General features: G+C 51.3%; 6 protein-coding genes across 6 annotated transcripts; 4 read left to right on the forward strand and 2 right to left on the reverse strand.

Annotated features, from left to right (window-relative positions):
• Positions 1-2,465: 2,465 nt before the first annotated feature.
• CTRU02_200414 (protein kinase byr1) lies at positions 2,466-4,214 on the forward strand (the record flags this gene model as incomplete). The annotated part of the gene is made up of 4 exons (XM_036718420.1): positions 2,466-2,753; positions 2,831-2,988; positions 3,040-3,571; positions 3,624-4,214. The coding sequence occupies 4 exons, from the start codon at positions 2,466-2,468 to the stop codon at positions 4,212-4,214; spliced, it is 1,569 nt and encodes a 522-aa protein (XP_036589420.1).
• Positions 4,215-4,990: 776 nt separating this feature from the next.
• On the reverse strand, positions 4,991-5,990 carry CTRU02_200415 (had superfamily; the record flags this gene model as incomplete). Its single annotated transcript, XM_036718421.1, has 2 exons — positions 4,991-5,624; positions 5,863-5,990. 2 exons carry the CDS (start codon positions 5,988-5,990, stop codon positions 4,991-4,993), a joined length of 762 nt encoding a protein of 253 aa, XP_036589421.1.
• Positions 5,991-6,714: 724 nt separating this feature from the next.
• Positions 6,715-10,128, forward strand: CTRU02_200416 (60s ribosomal protein l19; the record flags this gene model as incomplete). Its single annotated transcript, XM_036718422.1, has 4 exons — positions 6,715-6,768; positions 6,844-8,788; positions 8,846-9,502; positions 9,557-10,128. The coding sequence occupies 4 exons, from the start codon at positions 6,715-6,717 to the stop codon at positions 10,126-10,128; spliced, it is 3,228 nt and encodes a 1,075-aa protein (XP_036589422.1).
• A 530-nt stretch (positions 10,129-10,658) lies between these two features.
• CTRU02_200417 (DNA polymerase epsilon subunit) lies at positions 10,659-13,106 on the reverse strand (the record flags this gene model as incomplete). The annotated part of the gene is made up of 2 exons (XM_036718423.1): positions 10,659-12,318; positions 12,373-13,106. The coding sequence occupies 2 exons, from the start codon at positions 13,104-13,106 to the stop codon at positions 10,659-10,661; spliced, it is 2,394 nt and encodes a 797-aa protein (XP_036589423.1).
• A 390-nt stretch (positions 13,107-13,496) lies between these two features.
• On the forward strand, positions 13,497-14,178 carry CTRU02_200418 (uncharacterized protein; the record flags this gene model as incomplete). Its single annotated transcript, XM_036718424.2, has 2 exons — positions 13,497-13,583; positions 13,642-14,178. 2 exons carry the CDS (start codon positions 13,497-13,499, stop codon positions 14,176-14,178), a joined length of 624 nt encoding a protein of 207 aa, XP_036589424.2.
• A 1,846-nt stretch (positions 14,179-16,024) lies between these two features.
• Positions 16,025-18,345, forward strand: CTRU02_200419 (Carbon catabolite-derepressing protein kinase; the record flags this gene model as incomplete). The annotated part of the gene is made up of 3 exons (XM_036718425.2): positions 16,025-16,428; positions 16,493-18,018; positions 18,071-18,345. 3 exons carry the CDS (start codon positions 16,025-16,027, stop codon positions 18,343-18,345), a joined length of 2,205 nt encoding a protein of 734 aa, XP_036589425.2.
• Positions 18,346-18,762: the final 417 nt, after the last annotated feature.

Consider the following 18,762-nt stretch of genomic DNA (forward strand, 5'->3'; position numbering starts at 1 on the left):
CCCCGTTGGTAGAGTCTATCAACATGACACAGACAGCCCTGTCACAGGGAAGCGCTTACAACCCACAGCAAATAGTGAGCCACGGATCCATTCCGTAGCACTTGTTTCGCGCTGGGCAGCCATATTGAGCCTGTCGAGAAGCAGAAGAGGCACACAGATGCATAGGTTGTTGGGGTGGAAGGGGCCAATAAGGGTGGGCGGCAAGACACTGAGACACCATTTTGCGACTAAAAACCCCAGTGAGGAAGACGTGGAATTTCTTCACCATCGTTGGCTTAAGTCGATTCATCAAACCGTCCCAGCCTACATTGTGCAGGCGACCGTATCCTGGCCTAGAGTCATGAGACTGGCGTGATAGGTTGAAAGGATTATGGGGACTTGGACTGTGTTGGACTGGGAAAAGTGCAAATGGGGGAAATAGGGGCGATCAAAGCTAGCTAATCTGATGTGTGGAGGAGGAAGACACAATTTAGATGAGATGGGAGGGATGTCTTCGTTTATGCCATGGTTTGTTGCCTTATAGCCTTTCTCTGTTGTTCTCCGTCGACATCTTCGTCATGTTTCTACCTAATACGAACAGCATAATTGACGGTGTCAATGGAAAGAGATATGGTTGGCGTTTGTTCGGTGCCGCTGGTCGTGTTTTTCGGATGTCTCAACTCAAAGCGAGGCAAGCTGACTAGCTGGATGAGTGTGCGACCGTTAGTTCATAGCCGGCTTGGCCAAAGAAATTGTGAATGGGCATGCTGAAGACTTGGAACCTCATCCATAGAAGGCCGGAGCAGGTACTTCCTTGGACACCAAAGAAGCAAGAATGCCAGGTCCACCTCTGTCGCGAGTGCTCGATGGCAACAGCTAAACGCCCGAGTCCCTAGGGAGCCTTGCAGACCCGTGGAGCCACTGTGGCCCTAAAACGTGCGTCAAGTCTCCTCTATCCCGTACTCCGGGGCTGGGTCTCGACGTCTTTAAAACACTGGCCCGGTCTAGTGCTGGGCTGTGGCCCGTCGGATCTGGTACTAAGCTACCCTAGTTGGAACATCCATCAAATCCGCCGTCGCCGCAGAGAAAGATGAGCGATAGTCGAGACACTCGTCCAGGACTTGAAAGACAAGAAGCTGGATTTTCTCGCTTCAAGAAGTAGCAAGGCATATTGCTTAACACCCGCATCGCCAAAGGTTCGAAAGGTTGGGTCGGGGTCGTTCGTTGCTGGGTCCATCCACTTCGCGGATTGGGCTTTGGAAAACCCAGCCCCAGATGCCCAGGTTCAGGTCTTAAACATATACAGCAGCCGCCTGTTGATCCGAAACCAGTTCTGGGCGTTGATTCGTCAGCTGGGTCTGCTGGAGACCAGTGTCCCGACATTACCTTAGACTAAGTGGACGGGACCGGACTGGACCGTGACTCTGGTGGGCTGCATCTGCACTGCATGCACCTGGTCCTACACCAGCACTCAGCACCCAACCAGCACCTGGGCCTGCGCCTGTACTTCCACATGCACCTGCACTTGCACTGGCACACTCTAAACTGACTGGATGTTTGTGTGTCAACCAAACCAAACCTGGAACCTTTGGTCTGGCCTGAACACACTCCAGTCCCGTCTTTCTTGTCCCCTTCGCGTCAACCTCTGTTTCCGTTGTCTGTTTCTGCTCGACTTCTTTTTTTTTTCCCCCTTCTCTCATCCCCTCCCCCTCCTATCCCCTCTTCACCAACCAGCCCGACCCACGTACCGCCTATTTTCCCATCCAGAGCAACCTCATTTGCTTCTAAGAGGGCTCTCATTTACTCCTTTTCAGCAACACGGAGCAGTTTGCCTATTTCTTGCTCGCCCACCCCTCCCGCCTCGCTCTTTCTCGGAGTCGCCTCCCTACCTTACCTTTCAATCCCCCCACCTTGGCCGAAACGGGACGGGACACCATCGACAACAACTACACCGACAAATTTCGAGCCATTATACGCCCCTCTTCCCCCCTTTCCTGCAGGCAGTCATCGACCTCGGATACTCTCCATCGCTCCGGTCCACCAGTCGATACTAAAACCCACCCAGTGGCCACTGCGAGTCTGCGACTGCAACACCATCTCTCACTTAGCTCCCACGCTCTCATCCCCCCTACCCGACCTTCAACCGATCGCCGCGATCTCTCTGCCGCCGCAAAGAAGCTCTTGAACTACACAGGACACTCGGGTGTTCTGGCGTCGTCCTTCCCCTGTCAGCTTGTTCTCATCCGCCAGTCTCTTGCGCAACTTGGCGGCAGCGTATGTTCACACGACTTCCGAAGGCCCCCGAGCTAATAGCCAACAATAGCACACATCCAATAGACCTGTCACCTGACGGCGCTCACATATCCACACCAACGCCGAAAGGGCATGACCGAGCCTTTTTCGTTGTCACATCCGCTGGACTAATTCAGCATTACTCCCAATCATTTGCGACTTAAATACACGAGCGCAAGATATCACAGCCCAACATGGCCGACCCTTTTGCGCCCCGGTCTATGAAGCGCAAGAACGTCAAGGGCCTCGCATTGACGCCCGCTGCCCCGAAGCCCCCGCCGACCGCCGAAACCAGCAGACATGGCTTCGATCCTCGCGATAAGGACAGTGGTGAGCAGTCAGCACAGTTGGAGATTGGGATCGAGTACAAGTTAGACTTGCGACCAGAGGACTTAGAGATCCTAAAGGAGCTTGGATCCGGAAATGGAGGCACTGTCAGTAAGGTCAGACACGTTCTGACGGGAACTGTTATGGCTCGCAAGGTCAGTACTTCGTATTCATTACCTGTGCAGGATACGTTGGAGGCGAAGCTAGAAAAGGTATTGATCGATGTCTTCAGGTTATACACGTGGAAGCAAAGAAGGAGATGCGCAAGCGCATTGTCCGCGAACTGCAAATCATGCACGGTTGCTCGTCTGAGTATATCGTTAATTTCTACGGCGCTTTCTTGAACCCCCACAACGATGTCATCATGTGCATGGAGTACATGGACGTTGGGTAAGTTCGAGCACTAGACGTGATCTAGATTCTGGGCTAACTCAGTCATAGTGCTCTGGACCGTGTATCCAAAGTTTTTGGACCGGTTCGAGTCGACGTGTTGGGCAAGATTGCTGTGGCCACTCTGGGCGGCTTAACATACCTCTACTCGAAGCATCACATCATGCATCGAGACATTAAGCCATCTAACATTTTGGTCAATTCCAGAGGAAGCATCAAGCTGTGCGATTTTGGCGTGTCCGGAGAACTCATCAACTCTGTCGCAGATACATTTGTGGGAACCTCAACTTACATGGCTCCCGAGCGAATTCAGGGCGAGAAGTATACTGTTAAGTCAGATGTTTGGAGTTTTGGTCTGAGCATTATGGAGTTGGCCATCGGCAAATTTCCATTTAATGCGAGCGAGCAGCTTTCCGACGGCGAGTGCGCACCCGCTGGTATTTTGGATCTGTTGCAGCAGATCGTACACGAACCTGCCCCTAAGTTGCCGAAGAGTGATGCCTTCCCTTCCATTTTGGAAGATATGATCCAGAAATGCCTATACAAGAACCCTGATGAGCGGCCGACACCTCAGGAGCTTTTTGTAAGTTTGATCTAATGGAGGCATGAGTTTCTGTACTGACTACTAGTATTAGGACCGAGACCCGTTCGTTCAGGCTGCCAAGAGAACACCTGTAGACTTGAGAGAGTGGGCTGTTGGTTTGATGGAGAGAGATAACCGAAAGTCTCACCTTGCACCTCAGCTGTCTCCTGCAACCCGCGACCTTCTGAATTCTAGCGACTCCCCGACATACCAGGGTGGATCTGCGAACGACCGCTCACTAGATACACCTACGTCAGGGGAAATTCCCATTGGAGGAGCTGGCATCATTTCACCTCGAGAACCGGCCACCCACTCGAACCGTTCTCCCACTAGAAACGGTATCAACAACATTAGCGGTCGACAGCCGGCTGCTGGTCACCCTGGCATGGGGCAGAGAATTGTTACAACCAACTCGATCCCTAAGTCTGGCGAATATCCAAACAGCGCTGGGCCCGTAAGTGCCAATGCTGCTTCTTTCAGCCTGCCTGTCCGCCCGGCTCCTGGCGGCCCTTTGCCGCCAGCTCCACCTAGGAAGGGCACTCCGGACGAGGCAAGAAGAGAGAACAGGAGGCAAGCAACTTTCGGCATGCCTCCTGCACCTAGAAGCTATGCGAGTGATGTCTATAATGGCACTTCCAATTAGGCGCAGGAAGACTTCAACTACACTCATAGCACACCGCATCGAGCATCCCAACCCCTACCAAGGCATAATAGAGCGCCAGATTGCGCTGTCTTGCTGCCCCAGTTAGAATCTTTTGCACAAGGTCCGAGATCCTGCAGCGTGTCTATGCAGACAGCTTTGCGGCCAGCATCTGATGACCAGGTAGAACGAGCCATCAACTCAGCTCCAACCTATACATCTCAACGTTTGTTGGAGCCTGGTCTTCGAAAACGCAGAAAACCGTGTACAGGCAATGTCACTGGCCTGGAAGACCCATTCATCTAAAGTTACCGACAAACAACCAACCTTTTTTTTTTTATTTTTTTTTACACCGGCCCTTGAGCTTGGCAGTCGATCCAATCACACCAGAAAACCGAATGTTCCAGCCCCCTTTCTCTGCATCACTCGGCGCATGCATTGGTATCGCTCTCTTACCAACTTGGTCATCTCTTATGAGACTGCCCGTCTCTTAAACCTCTAGAAAGCTTGGACAAAGTAGCGTCAATCAACCGTGAACAGGAGGAAAGGTGTTTGTCAGGCTCCACGATGGGATCATGTATCTAGCGAGCTTGGAGGGCGAGTTTTATTGTAGGCGTACATGCTATCTAGACAAAGTGATGGATGCTTGAGTGGCTCATTGTATGGCCTGGATCTATATGAATTGCTGCCACCCCCGGTAATGTTTGTGACAACCTTGCAGCCCTGAAGTATATACCCTGTTAGTAAGTGTCGATGGAGGCCTGCCCCCGATTATATCTCTATACTGGATCGGGCTGTCGGCTGCAGAAACCATCTTCGAGGATCGGGATCAACTCATCCAGCCGGTGAATTACAAGGTCGGTATGCTCATGATCCACCAAATGGACATTGACATCATTTGCAAGAAGCACCGTCGCTGCGCCAGCCCTGCGACCGGCTGTCATATCGTCTATAGAGTCTCCAACCATGATGAGCCCGCTCGCATCCCCCTGCTCTCCGCTTACTTCACCATCTGTTATGGCTTCTGATGACTTGCTGACCAGTCCCCAGCTCTTAGCGATGTGCATAATACCAGCTGGGTCAGGCTTCGGTGGACGAAAGTCGCGAGTGACGATAGGTTCGAATAGAGAACCTTCCAAAAACTTGCCTAGAAGATGGGCTACAGGGGCGTCGAAGTTGCGAGTGCAGATACCCTTGCGAACGCCGCGGCTGTCGAGATAGGACATGAGCTCGATGAGTCCCGGCTGAGCAACCTGCGCAGCCATAGCGGTGCGCTCGATCTCCCGAATAGATTCCATCGCCGTCTCCTGGGCTTCAGTGGTTGGCAAGGCATAAATGTGATCCAGGATGTCGACGGATTTCGTGATTTTGAGAGCATCGCGCATCTCCTTGAACATGTATGTTTGAGGCTCACTAGAACTTGTTAGTCAGAAATCACTTTGTTGAGTAGCATTTAATAAGAATGGTGGTGATAATATTTTTTTTTTGGCTCGCAGGGTCAACAAGGCAGAGACTCGTCTTCTGCCTCAGAGAAGAAAAGTAAGAAACCCTTGCTGTGCCTCGACTATTGGCCAAAAGCTGCCACTTGACCATGGCTTCTAAGTAGCACAGAAGCCACTACGATAAATAGGAGTGTTCACGAGACACATACCATAGCGTTCCGTCAACGTCAAAGACGATGCCTTTCAACTGAGGGGCGTTTGAGTTGACCCCTCCTTCCTTCAACGGGGCAAACCGGCGGGGAGCGATGGCAGCCATTTTAGAGATGAACCTTTTCATAGGGAATTTGTGTGTCACCGACAGTTCAAAAGGATCATGTTCAGGTTGATCAGATGTAAGATACTGAAGACATCCACTCGTGACGCTCCAATACTTCGCAGTGTGTATGAGTCCTTTACCTAGTCCGGATGTCCACACAACTTAAACGAGTAAGTACGTACTACCTCCGTCAGTAAACACGACTCAAGACAAAAGAGCCTTCGATTACGCAAGACCCCACACTATAAGACGGCAAGATAGATAGATAACAGTGGGAACACAGTGTAAAGTGGATACGTCTTCGCACACGGTAGAGCCCTGTCTGGGCAGGTGACATGGGTTTTTAGGATCTGAATGGTTGACGCGAACTTCCAGCCTTAAAGGTCACGGCCTGGAAGAAGCTGCTGCTTTCCTCTAGGTTCCAGACCAGACCAACGCTGCGGATGCTCGGCAGTTGAGTTATTGAGTAGTCGCCTTTGCAGTTGGCAATTGGTTAGAGCTGATAGCGACTTTGGTGAAAGCAGCTTCCTGTATCTCTCTCTTTTTTTTTTTTTGCTCGCGCCTTACGTACGAATAGACCGCCTGGCAGCGCCACCTTTGTTTATCCTCTTATCATTCCAAAGAATAGTATCAGCCTCCCTATTGTACAGCTCCAGCAGAGCTGCCCTGCGGAGCTTCCCCAAGCTCAATTCACGACTGCTTCCATAAGGCTGGGCATTTGGGTGGTGCGCAACACCCAACCGTGATGAGCTCGTCGACTAGCAACCAATGGCCTCCTAGGCGGCCTTCCAAGCGGAGTGTGAGTATGATCTGCTTTCCTCGATCCTCCATAGAGTCTATGCTGTCCGAAGCTAACGATGCGACGCGACTCCAGAAACTCCGAAATGGCACATTCATCGTCCCAGGCACCGGAGAACGCAGTCGCCGCCAGTTTTCCCTCCGGGGATCGAGCATCGAGATTCCTTCTCCCGAAATAGACGGGTACCGATCGCTTTTATCTGCCGAGACGACCAGCGAGTCCTTCGATGTTTTAAAGCATAACATAAAAACCAGCGCTCTCCACTTCTGGGACTGGCTGCTCTCACCAGCTGGTAAAGGCGTCCTAAAATGCACGGTCGCATATCTCCTTGGTAGTATGGCGACATTCCTTGCGCCCATCTCAGGCTTCCTGGGCAAGCCTGACGGAAAGCACGTTGTCGCGACTTTGACGGTTTATTTTCACGCAAGTCGAACGTGGGGTTCCATGGTTGAGGCTGTCGCCATAGCGACCATCGCCGTCTTATACGCTGAGATTATCTCCGTTCTATCTATGGCCTTTTCCGTCGTTGTTGGTGGAAAGCTCGGTCTTATTCCCTTGTCACACGTCCTTATCCTCATTTTCTGTATTGGTGGCGGTCTTGGCTTTATTGGTTGGGTGAAGCAGAGACTTAACAATCCTTTAGTCAACGTAGGTTGTACCCTCGCATCGATTGCCATCATTGCCGTCGTCACCAGAGAGGAAGCGATCCACGAAGGACACTTTTCAGAGGCGAAGATCGTGCAAGTTTTGAAGATGTTGGTGATGGGCATTACCATTACTATGACAGTCAACTTGTTGATATGGCGGGTGTCCGCAAGAGCAATTCTGCGTACCTCCATGAACGCCGCTGCTGTGTCTCTTGCAGACATGCTTTCTATGATAACTCGCGGCTTTTTGAACGGTTCCGAGAACGAAATCATGTCGGGGGACTTCGCCCATGTTGTCGGGCAGTACAAAGCTACATATGGTAAGATGACTAAGAGTTTAAGAGAATCGAAGCTCGAGCATTGGGTTTTGGGACGCGAAAAGATTTATGTTTTAGAAAAAGCTTTGGTCAAGTCGCTTGAATCTCTTTCCCAGGCCATCGGAGGCTTGAGAAGTGCGGCGAACACGCAGTTCACTCTCCTGAAAGAGCTGCCCCAGGATCCGATGGCCGGACAGCTGTCTCCTGGCAGCACAGTTTTTTCTCCAACACTATCCCGGGCCATGTCCCAGTATCTCAAGGGCTCGCGAGATCGGTTTGCGACATTGGCATCTATTGAGGAGGATGACGAATTTGAGGATGACTTTGATAGTCATACAAGCCCCGAAGCGACGCCCGATGGACCTCCACCAACGCTTCCCACGTTTCGCTCTCCAAGTGAGATTTTTGAGCTTTTTATAGCCTTGCTGGGCCCATCAATGAAGTCATTGGCTTATACACTTTCCGAGATCTTAAGAGAACAGGCCTTTGCTGCTGGTCCAGATTCCAAGATTACGGTTAACCCGCATTTTAAGCACAGTCTGCAGGATGCCATGTCGCTGTACAACCACGCAAGGACCAATGCACTCCAAGAACTCTACAACAGCATTGAACTTGGGCGGTCGAGATCGGAGAAGATCCAAGCAGATATCGAAGAAGTTGCAGCCGCATGCGGTCACTTTAGTTTCAGTTTGCAACACGTTGCGGAGGATATTGATGCCTACCTAACAGCTCTGGAGGAGCTCAAATACGCTCGGGAGATGGGCTCTCACAGCTGGGACTGGCTCAAGCCCTGGAAATATGGCAGGTCAACTGCCCAGCCAAAGGAGCCAGACCCAGTTAACCTGGACACCGAAAGTTTGTTGCAACAACCCATGGAACCTGATGAGCAACCTGTCCGGCCCATCAGAAAATCTGCTGTTCCTCGAGGTATACCGGACACCATGATCAACCGCAGAGACACCTTTAGTTGGGACGCCGCACCAAATGCGAGCACAATTCTGCGGATGCTCTCACAATATATCCTAAAGTGCTTGAGGGTTTTAGCTCGCGATGATAGTAAGTTATCCGGATGAAGTAATGATAGCTTCTACCTTGCTGACTAATGCCGTTCAGTTCGATTTGGTGTCAAAGTCGGCGTCGGTGCTATGATATGGGCTGCCTGTGCATTTCTTCCAGCGACGAAAGACACTTACAGATATTGGCGAGGTGAATGGGGTCTGTTATCCTTCATGATCGTCGCTTCCATGACGGTGGGTGCTGCCAACACCACGGGTACCGCAAGATTCATCGGAACCATTGCTGGGGTTACTTTCGCTATGGTGGCTTGGGCCCTCAGTCAAGGTAACGGAGTTGTTCTCGCATTACTCGGTTGGATGGTGAGCTTCTTCAGCTTCTACATGATGTTGGTCAAGAACAATGCCCCTTTTGGAAGAATCACGCTATTGGCTTGGAACGTGACGGTTCTTTATGCCTATTCGCTGTCACAAAAGGTAGACGATGACGATGATGATGAGGGTGGCGCCACCCCTCTAATGTTCGAGATTTGCTATCATCGGTTCATCGCTGTCACTCTCGGTATCTTGTACGGTATCATTGTGTGTCGAGCGATTTGGCCTATTTCTGGCAGAAAGAAGTTCAAGGAAGGTCTCTCTGTACTCTACTTGCAACTTGGACTCATCTGGAAGCGAGGACCCCTGGCAATCTTGCTTCGAAGTGACAACACAAGGTCTTACATGAGAGCCGGGGAGGAGCAAGCTTTACAGAGATATGGTAAGAAGCACGTGTCCTGAAAAAAAAGCCGAACACCGTTAACCGTATTTGCAGCCTTCAAGCTCGAAGCATTGCGTAGCGCCGCAAAGAGCGAGTTTGAACTTCGAGGTCCTTTCCCCGATGCAGCATATGGCCGCATCATGCAATCAACCAGCAAAATTCTCGACGGCTTTCACGCCATGAGACTGGTGACTTCAAGACGTGGCCAGCTGTCCGAAGGCGAACGAGCGTTGCTTGAATATACAGCGCCGGAGCGCGCTCAGCTATGTGATCGCATATGCCATGTATTTCAGGTCTTAGCTAGCTCAATTATGCTAGAATACCCGCTCACTGACGCAATTCCGTCGGTGGTTGGCAACAAAGACCGGCTGTTGGGCAAGATTTACCAGTTCCGAAAGGATCACCACCCGTCCACACAGCCGTCTACTCCCGGGGAGGAGTCCAACGGAAATGGACATAGTAATGTTACAAAGAATACTAACATCATTGCTGAGGAGAAGGATTACGCGTTGCTGTACGCGTACACTCTTGTCACGGCCCAGGTTGCTCAGGAGTTGTTATATGTTCAGCGGGAGGTTGAAAACCTGTTTGGAGTGTTGAATACTGAGGCACTTCTGCTGCAGTAGATAAGGACAGAAAGAGGGTGAGAGATACAACTGGTTGATCGAATACACAACATGCAGTAGACGAGGAGCAATGTTGAAAAAGGGGGCTTGATACACAAGGCATGGCTTGGTTGGCGTCGGGTCTACACAATTATCACTATTATGAATACCTTCATACCGTCTGAATGACTTTCACATTGGGCAAAGCGACAAGAACATGGATAAGGCATTATATATAAAGTAGTCAACGAGCATCATTATACCCTTTTCATATTATGAGATCCGAAATCTGACATTGACTTCGTCGAGATACCAAAGGCTGCTGTGTGCCTTGACACATGACTTACCCCACGCCCCAAAGGGAACGATTGGGAAGACAAATGAGCTTCCTTGAAGTTACCTGAAATTGGTGCATTCAATCGGGATATTTTTTTTTCCGTCTCCTGTATTTGCTGTATTTGCATCAGTCATTATGTTCACGAAACCAAGCCATGTTAAAACATCCTCTTCCTCCCTGCACAGAACAACACGCCGCAAATATTTGATACCCTTCAAAACGCCGTCTCCCTCAACTTCCCGATCTTGCCAATCTCGTACTCTATCCAGCGGCCAACCCGGTTGCGCCCAGGTACCAAGATACTACCGGGATTCATAACGTGGCAACCTTCATATGTGATACAGAAGGGTGGCGCCGTCGTGTCCACCAACACCATGGATGTCGGCAGCGGATACAGATGAAGTGCCGTAGCGTAGTCCCAGTGCACAGGGCGGATGGCTTGGCGGAAGGGCGCGAGGTATCCCTGGTCCAAAATTGTCTTGACGAGCTTCCGCGCCGTGTGAATGTCCTGATGAAGGCCCGAGTTAACCTGCTTCACTGCTGGCTTGTCACTCGGGGTGTCAACCTCCATAGCGCCGCCCTCTTCCTCGCCAGGGTCATTTCCTTCCATGACAACATCATCAGCTGCGAGATTCATATCATCTTCGTCTTCCCTTTCTTCTTGATTCTGTTGTGACGTCTTGAGTCGGACGGCTGTGCGGCGGAAACGGGCCGATATGTCGTCGCGGAATACAACGACTTCATGGTTGGGGCCGAAGAGTGTCAAGCGGCTTGGGTTGGAGGTCCATATGGCCTCACCGTCACCCTTGGCGCCCAGCTCAGCATTGGCGGTAGCGAAGGTGCGGCGGATTCGCGAGGTGAAGACGTCCGGTGCGGCTTTCCGGGGTAATGGGGTCGCAGCTCCGGCAGTGAAGGAGGAGACCCAGCCGTCATTGTCTCCTGGTACGAAGACAAACGTGGAAGATTGAAGGAGGGTAGGGAAGTCGGAGAGGGTCGAGGCTAAGGCGTCAAAGTATTCCTTATATTCTATACTGCCGCCACTGCCTCCTCTTGCAAGAACGGCGTGCTGTGTGAAGTTTCCGGTGATGATGAACGTCATGGGGTTTGAGCCCTCAGGCTCAGCGGCATAGAGAGCCAGAATCTTGCGCATGGCTTGCAGGGTCCGTGGCTGGTCAAGATTCACCTCGCCAAGGATGACCATTCGGGCCCGACTGGCTACGTCGTCCGCGGAGTGACGTGGGAGTAAACGTTGTTCAAGCTTTCGCATGCGAGGTCCAACTGCCCTCTCGCTCCCAACACCGAGAAAGTCGATCCAACCAAATCCGCCTCCTATAGTATGGTCTTGACCGCCATCTGGGCCGCTGACGCCCAGTGTCGCCTTTCTTTTCTCGCAAGGTGGTTGACCGATGAAGAAGCCTTGAAATCTGCCTCCTAGCGTTCCGCCGACACCACTGCTACCGCTCAATCCCTTGCCGACGGATTCATCTTCCTCTTCGTAGACGCCATCTACTAACACGATCATGCCTGGGGTGAACCAAGCCGAGTCCTCGGGAATGGCAACGGCTTGTGAAAGATCCAAGGCAATGGTAGCCGTCAAGTCACTAATAGCAAGGCCTCCTGCCGGTAGGATGTTCAACATGCCAAGAAGCATATGATGGCTGCCATGTCGGCCTAGCAAGTTTGCTATCGGGGTGATCTTATGGTTCTGTTGGTTCGATAACGAGCGCTTAAGTGAGGGGGCTCTGGCACTAGCGACGGCTGATGTTTGGAATGACTCGTTTCTAAGTAGTCTTTGATGTATAACGTTATATCTGTTTCGAAAGAGTGCAGTTTTATGTGATGCCGATGGTAACAGGGACGGTTTCGAGGTCTCTCTGTGGACGAAGTCAGTCAGCCAGTTCTTGCTGCAAGGTCATGCCAGTGCTCACCGTTCAAAATGCTTCTTGGAAACATTGTAAAAGAACCTTGGTTGCTCATATGCGTCGATAACCCTAAGCCATCTCCTTGCATCCTTTATATTCTCTTCATCCTCTTCTTCCTCAACATCCAAATTGGACATTCCCAGACTCTGTTGGCTATCTTCCCGCGCTAGTGAGGAGTGCGCTGGACGGATGCCTAGCCTTGTACTAGAAAAGGCTGCATCTTGCCCTGGCTCGAGAAGAAGGCTATTCTGCCGGGCCAGGCCTCTTGCACCGGTCACAATCTTACCCCCACTCATGTTCCCCTCCAACGTCTTCAATATGTCCTTGAGCTCCGGGCTTGCGCCGTCGACGATGACACCACCATTTCGACCCTTCCAACATTTGGCCACCTCTTCCAATACTTTTTCAGCTAAGCCCTCTTCTCGCCATGCGGAGCCACAATGACGACCTATGAAAGTGGCGAGTTCTTGTAGCGCCGTTGACGTAAGGGTCAAACTGTGCTTCTTCGTAAATGTTCGAAAGGCCAAGGGTCTGAGGGTGGCCGGTGGCAGGATGATGGGGAGAATCGCATGTTTCGATGGCGCTGATACCTTGAAAGGTTTTAGAGGGTGCACTGGAGTGCCGAATGCGGGAGAGGATGAGGGTATCGCGGAGGAGAGAGGGGCACGTGTCTTGGTGCCGAAGATATTGGCCATAGGCACTTGTTTGCGCTTTGGAGAGATTGATGGCGGTGAATCCATGATAAAAATGACATCCGAGGACCTTTGACTGTCCAAGCAATGAACACGTCGGAGAATCACTCAAGATGCGATCAATCTTGCAAGGTCGTCAAAATGGCTCGTGGGGTTTACTGTTCGTCGTCAGTCAGGGTCCGGGATAGTCACTAAACTGTTTAATTGAGACGCGTTGATAACCGCGTTTTGACAGGGCAAGCGCGTTCCACCGCGGTTTGCGCCGCACTGTCACCAATTAAAACTGGGTTTCAGTGGCTTGGATTTGTGGCTGCAGCTCTGGCCGATCAGACTCTGTCATGCCGTCATCAGTCACTTTGATGGAAGACAGGAAGCTGTTACCTCGACGAAAAAGCTGCAGAGCACAGTTTAACAGTCGCTTGTCCTGCACTGCACAAAATGTTGGCACCTACAGCACGTTTCCTTCCGAGGTACAAGAATACTTTTCTTCGATCTATTTCCAGCTTGTCATCCAATCCATCCATTGTAAGTAATCATTCATCGGCGCGACCCGTTATAGCTCTTAGCTGATTCCATTCTGTAGAAAGTATTTCCTGCAGATGGATCACGAGCGTCGTTCCTCCTATCCTACCTTGAGGATGAGCCACCCAATCAAAGAATAGCTATTGGATTTTCCACAAGGGACCCTCCTACACCGCAGTCCTTTATCGAGAACCAAACCTTTACCAAAATTCTCTACGAAGTCCTCGCCGAGCACGCGCATAAGGATAAGGAACTTATCGCCCAGGCGCAAGCCTTCGCTGGCCCCGGCGGAGGCAACCTGGGCTCTGGGGGCATCTTTTTTGCACAGCGAAACAAGAAGGGCTCTTCGGCCAAAGTGGGCGGCGGTGGTGGTGCTGGTGGAAGTGGTGCCGGAGGTGCGAGCGGCCAGGGCGGCGCTGGAGGAGGCGGACATAGCGGTTATGTCCACCTCAGCGACTCAAGGAACCCGCCAGACTTTGGCCGGATTGCCTGGCCTGAAGACATTCTGGGCAGTGTTGAAGTTGACCAGGGCGGGAACATTATTGGCAACCTTCAGCCTAGTGGGACGTACCGAATCATCACCAATGAGGGAATGTAAGTTTGACACCATGTTAACCCAGATTGCTATCAGCATAACTAAAAACATGCAGTCTCGGTCTCAGTCCTTTCCTAACAGAAAAGCTCATCGAAAGGCTTCGTTCAGAGGACAAGAAGGACAGGTCAAAATAAGACACCGTTCGTTGGCATACAACGCCGCATGGTCGCCTAGAGAGCCAAACCCAGGACACCATTATACGTCCACTTGTAACTTTAACTATCTTGGACATTCATGACTGGTTATTCAAGGCCTTATACCTCATCTGCCGTCAATTGGCAAATGATTCTTCAGTTCCACCCGTATTGCCAGATCGTACTGATTTGGAGATTGTCGGTAGCTTGAGAAGAAGGGATTGGGCAATGGCAGTGCGGATTAAAGTATCCACCCATCTCCACTTGGCTTGCTTTTAGGGCAAGGAATAAGCACCCGGAGGGGCATCGTGAGTTCCTTTCATAACCTCGGAACTGGATTCGCTGCAGATTCTTCTGTCCTGCAGATACAGTTACCCCCACAACCCCGTATTCAACTCCCGCTGTACTTGGACAAAAGGAGCTCAGAACAGAAGCGGACATATGCGCAAACCCCTCTAGGTTCAGACACCCTTACCGACACAGTCCTGGAAGATTGATGTGTCGTGAAGATTCTAAATCAACGTCTCAACAGTTGAAAGAGATGGCGGCACCAGACCTTCTGAGGAGTTAGGGGGCTGCAGTTTCTGGTAACATTCAGGGTCACTTTAGCCGATGCAGAAGTACTGCAACGATTAATCCCAGGGTAATCTGAGTTGCAAGGGCCGCCTACAAGATGGCATGCAGGCAGGCGACGATCCGTTGGGCTCTTTCTCCTTGAGTCAAGAGGACTGGGGGTTCTTACGGCGTCCAAGAAGGCTGGCGCATCGAAGGGCTGCACCGGAAATTCTCTCACGTCTGAGAAATAAAACGTTTTCTCAGGATTTACTGTGACATCAGCTGCAGAGGGCAGCCCGTACCATGTAGTACTTTTTGGAAACTTTGTCAGATACTGACCGACCTGCGTGAGCAAAATCCTGAAAAAATTAAAGAGAACGAGATTGCAGCTAATAAGGAAAAATTCCCCATCGACATCTCCGGTCAGAATTGTTTGATCACTGTCCTTACATGCTACAGAGATTTTGGTGATGTCAAGGCGGTAGCGCCAGCAACTCTTACAAGGCACTAAAGAATCCGGCTCACTCAGCATCGTTTGTGATATGTCAGTTCTCAATCACGCTCACCCACACCATGGTCGCGGGAATTTGTGTGTAAGATAAGGCTGCTATTGTGCTTACACGTCAACTTTATCTTCTTGATAGACTGATTTTCAATGCGCGCCGAGCCCAACATGAGGTGGTGTCGGGTCATGATTCGGAGCTGCAACTTTCAGGACAAATTGGTATGGTCCAATGGTAGTCCAGCCGACTCGCCCCGAATCTGACCATTTAAACTGCAACAATGGTCCCACCAATTATAGCACCCTTCGCCCGCTGTGGATGAGAGCGTTGTCCACTGAGAGGTGTTGTATGCCCTGTAAACATGTTGAATTGCCCCTCAATCCCCCATTCGAAAAGCCCAAAATGACAGCGAATGCACAGACCGGCTCACCTCCCCCACCATAGTGGGCAAGGCACCTTGTCTGGCCTGCCCAAAGTGCTTGTCCGCCAGGAAAAAAGGTCTGGCACGAACCAGGGAGCTTCTTGGCAGCCCTCCACCCTTTGATGTTCCCCTCCACAATTCAACTTCGTCATGCCCACTTGTGTGGTCCAAGGCTTGCTCCGGCCACAGCCCATTTAAACAAAAACGACTCGAGCCCCCCTCCCCCGACTGACAACATGGCTTCCGGCTTTGATGAGGAGGAGCTCCATATCAGCCTCTCACCCTCCCAGATCCGTCGACGCTCCCAGCAGCACGGTGCTGCTGCCGATACCGCTGCCGCCGGCCGTCACGACCACCTTCAACCACCCGACGCCGTCAACATGGCTCCTCCCGCCGACACGACCGTCCCGCTGCGGGACAAAATCAAGACGGAGCAGCGTATCGGCGCGTACAAGGTTATCAAAACCCTTGGCGAGGGTTCATTCGGAAAGGTGAAGCTGGCAATCCATAATGGCACCGGCCAGCAGGTCGCCCTCAAGATTATCGCCAGGAAAAAGCTCATCAGCAGAGACATGGCTGGCCGCGTAGAACGCGAGATCGAATATTTACAACTCTTGCGACACCCTCACATCATCAAGTTGTGCGTCACATATCCACCCAACAAGTTTGATCACCGGAACCCCCTTCTAACTCGCAGGACTCAGGTACACCGTTATCAAGACGCCTAATGAAATTATCATGGTCCTCGAATACGCCGGCGGTGAACTCTTCGACTACATCGTGCAGAACGGACGAATGAAGGAACCCGAGGCCCGCAGATTCTTCCAACAGATGCTTTGTGCCGTCGAGTACTGTCACAGACATAAGATTGTGCACCGAGATTTGAAACCCGAGAACCTCCTGCTGGATGATAACCTCAACGTCAAGATTGCCGATTTTGGTCTAAGTAACATTATGACGGACGGAAACTTCCTTAAAACGAGTTGCGGAAGCCCAAACTACGCGGCCCCTGAAGTCATCGGTGGAAAGCTCTACGCTGGCCCTGAGGTAGATGTTTGGAGTTGCGGCGTGATCCTCTATGTTCTACTTGTGGGGAGGCTACCGTTTGACGATGAGCACATCCCCAGCCTATTCGCAAAGATTGCTCGCGGCACCTACAGTATACCGCAATGGATGAATGCCGGCGCAGCGAATCTCATTAAGAAGATGCTTGTTGTGAACCCTGTGCAACGTGCCACGATTGAGGATATCCGACAAGACCCGTGGTTCATGACAGACCTACCGCCATACTTGGCACCACCTGTCGAGGAGTTCTACAACACGGGCGTAGACCCTAACAAGGCCATCGAGAAGAGCGACATAGCCCCTAACGCCCCTCCCAAGGTTCAAGAGAAGCTACACAACGAGGTTACGGAGAAGATCAGTAAGACGATGGGCTACGGAAAACAGGACGTTGAGGAGGCCTTGCAAGCGGCGGAGCCATCAGCGATCAAGGATGCTTACATGATCGTTCGTGAGAACAAGCTCATGCAAGTAAATGGTAAGTCATGGTTATCGCGCGATGCGTATCCTATACTAATTTTATCAACAGAGGCTATGGCATCACTCTCGGTCGATCAGGACTCAAATAGCCCCCTTCCAAGTGCATCATCTGCAAGATCAGGTGTATCTGCCGCCAGCACACAGCGTCCCTACATTAGCAAGATTGGTATTCTACCAAGCAGTTTGCCGACTTACCACAAGGAGTACGTGGAGCGCGAAAAGGCAGGCATCGAGGATCATCCAACCCCTACGATCGTAGTTGATGAGCCGTCATCGGCACGTACAGATGCTGAGAGGGAGGAGACTGCCCGACACTTGAAACCTCACTCCCGCAGCCAGGTTCGCCTCGATGATTCCAAATCGCGGCCACAGGGCATGACACCAGTGACCACGGCCAAGAAAACAAAACCAGTCAGGTGGCAGTTTGGCATCCGGTCACGTAACGCGCCGTGGGAGGCCCTTCTCTGTATCCATAAAGCCCTCAACAAGCTGGGAGCAACGTACGTGCCAGATGAAGACTATGAAAAAATGCACGGCACGGAGACAGATCAGCCCAGTAACGATGGTAGCTTTGTCGATGACTATACCTCTCAAGGGGGTAACGACTCCACGACCAGTATCGACCCGCTGAAGAGGTACAAGCTTCCAGCCGACCCATGGCATATTAAAGTCCGGTGGGAAACACAGAGTAAGTCAGACGGCATTAAAGGCGTAGAAGTGTGTTACTAAGCATTTAATAGCCTTGCGCAAGAGTTCAGCGACTCCTACCGAGGGATCCAAGACTCCAGACAGCTACCATGTCGTTGGAGATGACAAGGTCAAGCGGGATTTTGTGGCTCTACACATGGACATACAAATATACGAGATGGAGCACGGCGTCTACCTTGTGGACTTCAAGTGTTCGGGATATGAGACAGCTGACAGAAGATTGCTTGAGGAGAAGGACGTTACAAGTCCATTCCCGTTCCTGGATATGGCAGCCAGGTTGATCATGCAGTTAGCCGAGGCGGACTAATGCCTCGTCATGGTTTTTTTTTTTTTTTCTTTTTTTTTCTTCGCTTGGGCGTCTCTTTCATCTCCGTCTTGGAAACGGAGGGCTTTGCAAATATTTCTAAAACGGCAGGCTCTGCCATAGACATGGGAAGGTAGACTGATCAACCGGCCAAATCACACAGCGTCAGGTCATGCAAACATGGGAGTTTGGGTGCGAGGGTGACGAATGGGCGTGAGAATTTTGAGTATATCCACCGCAAGGGGTGTATAGCCTCGCCAATGCCAACCAGGCTTGGATACCCGGTTGCGTATTGTGATCTCGATCGTTAAGTTGGAATCTACATGACAGCGGGTTGAGCTCAAACAGGGGTAATGGCATATCAGGCATGTTTTGTCAGCATTTTAGTGCGGTAGTCGTCAGACCAAGCAAGCATCATTA

The sequence above is a fragment of the Colletotrichum truncatum genome (assembly GCF_014235925.2).
Source record: "Colletotrichum truncatum strain CMES1059 chromosome Unknown Contig_0001, whole genome shotgun sequence".
NCBI classification, from domain to species: domain Eukaryota; kingdom Fungi; phylum Ascomycota; class Sordariomycetes; order Glomerellales; family Glomerellaceae; genus Colletotrichum; species Colletotrichum truncatum.